Genomic DNA, 9,476 nt, shown 5'->3' on the forward strand with positions numbered 1-9,476 from the left:
TGCAGGCAGCCCGCAGGCAGGTACCCCATTAGGGGGAGGGGGGGGGCTGCTTTATGTCCTCCCCAGCCTGGCCTTGGCTAGAAGGGATTGTCATGGCCATTGTCATGTTAAAAGTCAGTTGATTGGAGGGGAGGGGCTTTGGGGGCATTCAGGGAGTGGGGGGGGGCAGGGACACCAGGCCCCGCTTCCCAGCTTGGCTCCTAGGTGCCGCGGTGGGGGTCAGGCCGTTGCTGCCAGCACACCCCTCCCTGCTGGGGGGTGGGAGGAAGAGCCTTGTTTCCCCCTCAGGGCCGGAGGGCCCGAGCAGAGCCGCCCGGTGAGTGGGACAGGGCTTGGCAGGCACTCCCCCCACCCCCCACATTTAACACTCCTTCTCCCCACCTCCGCCTCCTCACTGGTCCCCACCCAAATGCAAAGAATGGAGGGGAACCCAGAGCCTGCCCCGGGGCATGCGGAGACTCTGCGTGTCTGCATTGCAGATCGCAACCGTCGTGGCAAACAGATGAGCCCTCCACCTCCCCACCTCCCCGCAAGTGAATACAGGCTGGGGGCAGGGGGGACGGCGCTGCAGAGCCGTGTCTGTGTGGCAGGGAAGGGGGCTCCGGGAAAGAGGAGCTGCTTCTCCAGCGGCTAGCCCAAGGCTGAGACGGGCAGGCCCGTTTTGCAGGGGCACAGAAAAATGGCACTTCACCTTTTTCAAGCTTCTCTCCTTAGCCATCTGACACTTTTTTTTTTTGCTTTTGAAAGAAGTAGTAGCTAAAAAAAAAATTCATGTTTGCTACACACCAGGGAGACATGGGGATCACCCAGTCAGATCCCAAAGGAAGCAAGAGCTGTGCAGCTATAAAAGAGCCTTATAGATCTTAAGGATTTAAAGCCAGGGTCTACAGTCTGCTTGAGGAAGATAAACTCCCCCCCGCCGCCCGCAACTACTATTGCTTCCTTTAAGGAAATTAAAAGTTTACCGGGATGATCTCAGAGCCCGGGAGTTACAAAACCTGGAAAACCACCTGGAGGAAGTACAAATGAGGGCATATGACACATCAAACTAATTCCCCACCTCCCCCAGCGCAAGGAAACAGGACACAGGCACCTACCTGTGTACAAAGGCAGGGGAGTAGCTACTAACCTGTTGCACTGCTAAAAATCTCTTGGAGAGGACAGAGAGGGGCCTCCCTTGGCTTCCATATATCTCCTCCTCCCCTCTTGAGTCATCATGAGAAACGAGCCCCAGCTGGTGCCCTGAGTCCACTGCCGCAAGGTAACGCTGCGGCGCTGCTCGCCTGGAGGGGTCCTTGTCGGGCCCACCTTTGATCACCTCCTAATTAATGGTGATTTCGTTTCTCAGTTAGAATCCGGACAGGATCCAGGCGGAGAGACGATTAGGAACGCGGAGGAAAGTGCTTATAATCGGGCGAGAGGGATGAAATACAGAGCTAGAGCCAGAGCCCGCTTCTCGCCCCGAAGCAAGCAGTGCCAGCGGGGGGGCTGCCCGCCGCCCCGGGGCGCTCCCCCTGCCCTCGCAGCCCCGGGCTGTGGGTTTCGGGCAGGTCCCTTGCTTGTTGCCGTCAGCCCCGCTGATGCACGCACAGAAAGTGATTCCCCCTCGGACGCGAAGCCATCGTGCTGCCCGTCGTGGGGGCGAGGGCCGCCGGTCCCCACGGTCCCCGGCGGACAGGGGTGCCCCGGGGCGGACAGGGCTGCCCCGGGACACGCGTGCTCCCCGCGGGGACTCTCCGAGTTCACCAAAACCAGCCCGTTGCAACGACGGAGAAAAACGCAGGGTTGCGGGGTCGGGTCGGGGGGGTGTGTGTGTGTGTGTGTGTGCTGTGTCTACAGACCAAAGCCCTTGCGTTTGGTTGTCTCTCGGCAATGACAGCTGAAGGGGCGCCCCGCGTCTGCCCCTACAGCGCGCACCAGGCGAAATAATTTTCTGTACTGATACCGTGCTATCGGCAAGGGGACCCGGCTGGAGACCCTCCCGCCCGGTGCTGGAGGGCTCCAGGAGGCGCTGCCGGCCATCCCACAGGCTGCAGGAACCCCCGAGTCTTCGGAGGGGACACGGCTGGCGAGGGACACCCGCGGCAGAGGGATTAGCATTTTACAGCCGGAGAAACACCGCCTCCGCCAGCAAATCCTCCCTCGGGGAAGAGAGAGTGAGTGAGTGAGTGTGTGTGTGTGTGTGTGTGTTTGGAAACGCAGCAGAACGACTCATAGTTTGTAACTTTCATATATAGATCAGTTTTCACGTATAGATCAGATTCCCTCCCAGAGACAGACCTGCTTTGTAGTGTGCATGGAACTGATTTAATTTCCCCTCTCCTTTTTCTTTTTCCTCTTCCTGTCTTTGTTCATATTTTGATTTTCTCATCCCACTTGTCTTCCATTCCCTTTATTTTTATGCTTTAACCACCAAATCTCTTTTCTTTTCCATATATCCCCTTCCAGTGAGGATAATTTGCCCCCTCTCCTCAACCATACCTCTAATCAGGTGACCAAACGTATCTTTTAAAATGTCTTTGTGAGAGAAACAAGACCTGTGTGAGCGTACAAAACCATACCATCTAAAGTCCGAATTTAAGAAAAGAAATCCAGTTATTTCCCCCCAAATAAATGATATACAGAAAAATATCTTGGGAAGGTAAATCCAAAAGTCATACAGGCACGGAGGATGCTATGGGAAGCAAGATGTGGACGTTTGAGAGGCTCCCCAGGGTGCTAGGTCTGGGACATCTGCCCTGTGGCACCATCAGCCTGCAAACTGGATATACTGCTCGTGAATGGCTAGAGCTGATGTGCTTTTAAAAAATACCTGTTGGGAATGACTCATAGAGCAGACGCAAGTATCCACTCGTGTTTCTTTTGGAGCTGTTTTCAACTGGAACAGCAACACAGTTCGGATCCAGTCTAATCCTGTTCTTCCCAACAGGGCCAGACAGCAGCAACAAATTGTTTTTTGGCCCAAAGTTGTGTCCCCCTCTCCCTTCATGCTGTGGCCACCCCCCTCTTTTGCAGTTCTCAATTCATTACGTGCCTAATACTGTGGAGTATTAGTCAGGTGAATATGGAAAAGTTGGCTCATTAAGTATATGGAAATGAATGTAGCCACTCACTGGGCTGAAGCATGCCCTAAAAAGCCTTTTCTGTAGTCCTTCAGCAGCGAAGATAGAAGCTCAGGTCTAAAAGCAGTCTTGGCCTCTTGGCCTAAGCACAGGCGAGACAGGACTGTGGCTGGAAGACGTTTTCATCCAGCAAGTTCCCCCTACAAGGGATCCCCCATTAGTGTCAGTAGGTTCACCACCTTCAGAGGGCGGGAGCTCAACCTTGCGCTGAAGTGATGCAAACACAGCAGTTTACATAAACTGGAGCTGGGGAAGCAGCAGCTGGCTGATACTGTAAATCCAGCTCTGGAGCTCATACCACGGGGTCAGAAATACTATGGGTTCATGCCTCAGAGCATTGCTAAACTCATTTTCATCAGCAGGTTAATGTTATAGCAGTAGAGGTTGTCTCAAACTTTATGTAGATTAGGTGCCCTTCTGTCCTCCTGTAGCTAGCTCAACCGTGGGTCATCTGTGTTCTGGTGAATACTGTGAAGTGTCACTGAGTGTCGCTGTGCCATTCTGCTCATGTTCAAGGGGCTCAGCAAGGCGGCAGGGTGCAGGCTCGGTATTAGTGAACAGGGAACCATGGCCTGAGCCCTGTTGCCCCTCAGAGGTTTCCCTGGGAGCCATCATCTTCTGTCAGGGATGTGCGTGGCAGGTAGAAATCCCTCCCCTGTATTCTACTGAGCTTGTCTGGCTTTTCTCCTAAGCAGGCACCTTTGATTTTTTTTTTTTTTTTTTTAAATTGAACACTCCTCAAGTTAGGTGTAATACGAAAACACTCCTGCCCTGCAGCCCTCGGTACTCGCCCAGCACTTGGCTCCGGACAGCCTGCCCCCTGTAGCGTGGTCACAGCTCACAGTCTGGACCCAAGATGTCATGTTTGTGGAAGGAAGGCGGTCAAGAAAGAATAACAAAAATTAGACCTTCATTCATATTAAAATACAGTTTTCCTTTCTTTTGACTCTTTAGGGGAGCAGGTCGAGAAAAGGACAAAGCTTCTCCCTCCCATTAACAACCCAGTCTCTCAATCACCTGAGAATTACTGGATGATGTGGCCCTTTGTTAGCAGCGAGAGGCAGACTGGGACAGAGGAGCCATGGCACAAAACCAAGCGACTCCCTGAAAAGGCAGGAAAGCTGAGTGTCAAAAAACAGGTGGGAAGCAGGCTAGCGAGCCAACCCAAATTTCTAGGGTTTGATGGGTCTGTTCTTTCTTTACCAACGCTTCATCCGTGCCTGCCACGCACATGATGCTGGAGTGCTATAGTCGTAAGCACTCATCTCAAGAAGCATTTCCCACCAGTGCCCATCAGCTGGAATATGGAATATTCCAAGGGAAGACTTGCGAGCAGCGCAGCTTGGAGCCAGGGTTGTGCAAAGTCCTGGGGAACACGGAGAGATTGTGCATATTGGGCAAAAACCTTCCAAGCATCCTCTCTGTTCGAATTCTCCCCTCTTCCCTCTAGCCATAGTGTGGTTGTTCCTACAGGCTCAGTCCTCTTATTAAAAGCAAACAGCATAGACGTAGCTGTGTTCAAATGCTTTCTGCCGTTTCCACCACCAGAGGGGAATAGCAAGTCTTGTGTTTCTCAGTGTACGAAGGCCCTGTGTAGCCTCAAAACATGAGTCACCTCCCACACTCTCCTCTGAAAGGGTGCTCTGTGTCAGGCAGTTTGCCTTTTGTTCCCCAAACACGCACCGCTTATGAACTTCGGAATGAAACAGCAGCTCTTTTTTCCTGAGGCTTCTTTGCTCGTGTCCCCCATTCTGATGGGGGCAGTTTCCTACAGCTCACCCAGTGGGAAAAGTCTCTGCAAAATCCATAGCTGCCAGAGCCTTCGGTTCGAGTGGGGCACTGAAGTGGTAGCTAGATTCCATGCGTGTTGAAGGCTCTCTCGAGTTCACTGTGTGTTGTGACACCTGCTTTCTACCCCATCTCTCATCTGAGGCTGATCCCATGTATTTCACCATTGTTAATGCATATCAGAACAGAACTAATGAGGATTATGTGCCAAGTGGATGACTGTAATTACACTCGCGCAGGTCTTAAGAGGGCACACAGTCTGCAAGTGCTGCTAATACATCCCGCTAACCAAGCTCTTCCAAGTTAGCACATACTTTTCAGGCAGGTCAGTGTGCCCATTCTGTGCCATCTGGATTTTTTAAGACCCAGAAAGTCCCCGTAAGAGCAGATCACCCGTGAGGTAAGTGTCTAATTACAGGGAAGGTTGGGATTAGGGAAAAGTGTGCTCATCTTTCAAATCTGCCAGGGGTTGAGACAGGGATCCCCACATTGCCTGGCCGTTACCCCCACCTGTCCACCCTCTCCTTTTCTCCAAGACTGGCTCTTGCACATGCATTCATGAGTGATTAGCAAGTGTTAGAGCGTGAGGCTCCCTGGCTGGCACCTGCTCTACATATGAATGGCAGAGCTGGTGAAGCCCAGGGCTGTGGAATGGGATCTGCAAGTGGATGTTGTCTGGGACTGACGGAAGAAAAAGATTTACCTGCTTTTGTCTAACAATATTTAGGTGGCCGACTGGGCTGAGATGGAAAGAAAAAGAAACAAAGAAGAGACGAACAGTGAGAGGCTGTAGCTTTTTTACCTGGATGTCATTTGTCTAGCAAGTGAATCCAGTGAAGAGTGGAGGCTGGGGAGGGGAATACAGCATTGACATCAGCTAGTGGCGTAAAGGTAAAAATTATCTGTACTTCATCTCCTTCAGACTGTCCATGGAGAACCAGCTCATATTAGGCTGTGAAAGCACATCTTTGGGGGCAGCAAAGAAAGAATCAAAGAGACTGTATTATCCACTGCGTCTCTTCCTGGGCTGCAAGGTCAGAAAAAGCCACAGAATCATACAGTGAAAGAACTCCAGACCCCCAGACTCTGCTGTGACAAAATAAAAATTCTTCCCCAGCACAGCTTAGTCGTGAAGGAGGAGGAGCAGCCATGACTGTCTGTGTTGGGAACAACGCCTTGCTAAAAAGTCCTGTTCTAACCCCAGTTGTGTCCTCCATGCAAACTCTGGGGAGTTCTAAGGCAGGCCTGAGAACACCTTCTCTTAACCCCACTCGCAAATAAGTTGCTTTACTATGGTTGTAAACAGCCTAATAATAGTGTCAAAGTGCCTGCAGATGCAAAGTAACCTTGCAGAGTGTTGCATGGCTTTGGTGCAAAGATGCAGGTGTTGACTTGTGACCCAGCAGGGCCCTCTGACATGGTAACACCTCAGCTGTCTCTCTTCACTTACTGCATCCACTGGACTTCCCCACCTCTGCAGCAGAAATGGTCAAGCCCGATGTAGTTCATCTCTCCTCAGCCACTGCAGTTCACAGACAGCATGTTGACACAAACCGCTGAAGATTTCAGTTTCTATCAGTACCCATCTGCTCTGCAGAGCCATGTGCTGGCCCCAGCTGGAGGTCTGATCTCTGATCTGTCCACCAGCTGCACCCACTATGGGGACAAGGCAGCAGCGTTGCCCTGCAGCCAGGGCAGGCTATTGAGCAGCACATTCCCCAGCACAGCTCAGTGATGAAGGCCAGTCCCTGTTGCACTCCTCTTCTCTGATTTGATCCCCAGAGTATAAGTGTACACCGGTCATGGGATTCAACGCCTGTCCTCTGCACGTGTCGTTCACGTACTGACATTCCAGTGGCTTGGAGCACCTGAACCTGTCCCTCGCAGCGCTGAATGATGCAGTCATGGAAATGCCAAGGGCTGCTGGCAGCCTGCTTAACAGCAGTCTGCTATAGCACCAGGAAACAAGAGGAAAAGAAAATGCTCAGAATCAGCCTGTTCTATGTAACATCCTCTTCCTAGCTTTAAAACCTCCCCTATGGTAAAACCCGTGAACATCTGGTTTCAACCTCCTGAAGTTAAGGCCAAAAGAGAGGGAATTAGCCCTGTGGGCCAGGTGCTGATTTCTGTTCTCACTGTGTAACTGGGAGAATTCCTCAGCAGCGATGGATTCTGGTCCCATGACAGTCAAAGACAGTTTCACATCGGCTTGGGCGACACTGAGGTTTGAAATTTTTCTGTGCTTGTAACAGCGTACCTGAGTGCATAATCTGCACAATTAAATGTGGCAATGCGTGCATTCCTGGACAAAGAAATAAAGTTAAACACAGTGAGAAAAAGGTGGGCCACATTAAGTAGAGGCGAGGAAAGAGAAAAAGAGAACAGAAAACCAGTCTATTCCGTCTAAGTTCCTAGATTGCCTTCATCGTTATGGTGTCTGAGCATTTTCCGGTGGAGTATTCAGTGCCCTGACTCAGATCTGCCACATGTGGTTCTTTGTCTCTTTCTCATCCTCTCCGCAGGGAGATAACTGCACATGTTGCGGAGGATTTAAGTTTGGGTTAGCCGGCTTGGTTTAGGACTTGTTCATAATGTGCTCACAGCTGTTTGTATTTGAGGTGTGTGTTGGAGATGTGCACCTTCTACTTGGAAAGCAAAGCGGTAAGATCAGGGTATGTTGTAGCACAGCCTTACTATGACCCCAGAGACAACTCTGCCTCCTGCTTAGACTAGATTTTCACAGAGTTAGAGAGCTCCCCTGTACCAGTAAAGTGGAACTGCTGACACCAGTAGATGCCAGCTGTTGGCTTCAGAGCCTTAAAGGAATTTCCGTATGCTGGTCTGAGGCCACTGGGTACATCGAGGAGACCGTGAACTGGGCAGTTTGGTAAGTAAGGGGGCAGCCTCAGTTAGAAAACATGGGTCAGATACGAAGAAAAGCAGGTCAACAGGGGTGGGGGAAACACTCCCCCAGCCCTGTCCTTGTGCTGTAGGCAATTGACTTTGGAGGCTGCCAACACTGTTTGCTAACTGATGTTGGGAGGGGAGGAGAGCTTCTCTTTGTATGAGTTGTCAGAAGCAGCATAACTGGCCAGCTGGTCTGATCCAGTATTGCAGGAAGTGGTGTACTTAGAATACAGTAAATATCCAGGCTAACTGAGGGATCTCCACCATCCCACTGTGCTGGGTCCATCACAAACTCATGTTTGTCAGCAGACTCAGCTCCAGGCAGCTTTTCATATCAGGGAAAGGCCTTACCTTACCACAGGGACCGCTGTGCTAGGGTACATCTCCAAGCCAGCACTTAACTCTGTGGCTTGGTTATGGATAATGATGGAGTTTGGACAGTTTGAAGCTAAGAAGCTGCAAAACCCAGCTGAGATGCTGGTTAGATACGCTGGCAGAGACCTGAAGGAATGGTGTCCAAACTGTAAGCAAATGCAGTGCAATTACATTGGGTAGTTCTGTGGCAAAATGATCTATCCACGGCCTGCCTTGGCGTGACCTAAATTATCAGGTTAGGGGAAGGATTTGAAATAACACAATATCATCTCCTCAGTATAGCTGACAAAAGGAAAATACAGTCCTAATCAATCACTTCCCACAAAGAGGTCACTGCCCCCATCCTCACCCCACCCTCAGCAGTGCACATAGCAGTGGGTAATTGCTATTGCTATTTTTTTTGTTTTCCCCACATGCCAGAAAACTGAGGCACAAGGCTTTGTGGTGGCCCAGCGGTCCTGTCAGGCCCGGAGCAAGCATCAGGTGATTCCGTGTCTTTGACACCTTGCATTCTTAGGCTGAGAAGCGGTGAAGATCTGGCCTGAGGATCACACGCTGGCAATGCCTCTTGCCCAGGCTTGTGTTTGTATTTAGCGAAAGAGTATACAGGCTGTGACACTGCTGCTTTCTGTGCCCCAGCCATAGGCACCGCACAGAGCGGGGCAGGAGGCTGTTTGGGTTCGTCACATACAAGACAGCTTCTTTCACAGGCCTTTGCTGACTTGCTGGGACGGTTACCTTGCGCCAGGAGGGCAGTGTGGAAGCTGGCTACTCCCTATCCCAAAAGACAGCCGCAGGGAGCTGTGGCACTTCCCTCCTCCGCTCCTGCCTTGTGCTGCTGCCCAGGGAGAGGGGCATCCTGGCCTTACCTGGGCTGGGGCACTGCGGCACTCAGATCCCTCCAAACCTCCGAGGGAATGCCATTTCAGGCAGAGAGTGAGTCACTTCACATTAGTCTAAATAACTGCATTGATCCGAGTAAGCAGCTCCTCAGGGGTTTCTGCTTTATGCAATCAGCTCCATCTCACACCTGAAAAGAAGAAGGTGTAACCCTGTCTGCAGACCAGCCCCGCGGCTTGGAGCCCACCCAGACTCGGCGGCTGTGGCCCTGATGTGAGGGAGAGCCGGTCCTGGGACACAGGGATGGGGAAGGGGTGGAGGAGGTCCCCGAGGCCAGCGTTTTGCAGGTCGCTTCTGGGAAACCAGAGTATCCTCCGGCCCGGGACGGCAGGTTTCCGGGACAGATCGTGTGGAGGCTGAACTCGGGGGGCCGGGGCAGGGGGG

The 9,476-nt window shown here is 51.7% G+C and overlaps 1 protein-coding gene across 1 annotated transcript in view; it reads right to left on the minus strand.

Moving 5' to 3' along the window:
• LOC103915124 (homeobox protein ceh-8-like) overlaps positions 1–2,100 on the minus strand; it is a 4,757-nt gene extending 2,657 nt beyond the window's left edge. The window contains exons 1-2 of the mRNA XM_009321882.1: positions 1,909–2,100; positions 1,130–1,321 (exon numbers count right to left, since the gene is read on the minus strand). Coding sequence (XP_009320157.1) covers positions 1,130–1,321; positions 1,909–2,100 — 384 coding nt within the window. The remainder of the gene's footprint in view (positions 1–1,129; positions 1,322–1,908) is intronic.
• Positions 2,101–9,476: the final 7,376 nt, after the last annotated feature.

Source organism: Pygoscelis adeliae, unplaced genomic scaffold (assembly GCF_000699105.1).
Source record: "Pygoscelis adeliae isolate BGI_AS28 unplaced genomic scaffold, ASM69910v1 Scaffold384, whole genome shotgun sequence".
NCBI lineage: Eukaryota > Metazoa > Chordata > Aves > Sphenisciformes > Spheniscidae > Pygoscelis > Pygoscelis adeliae.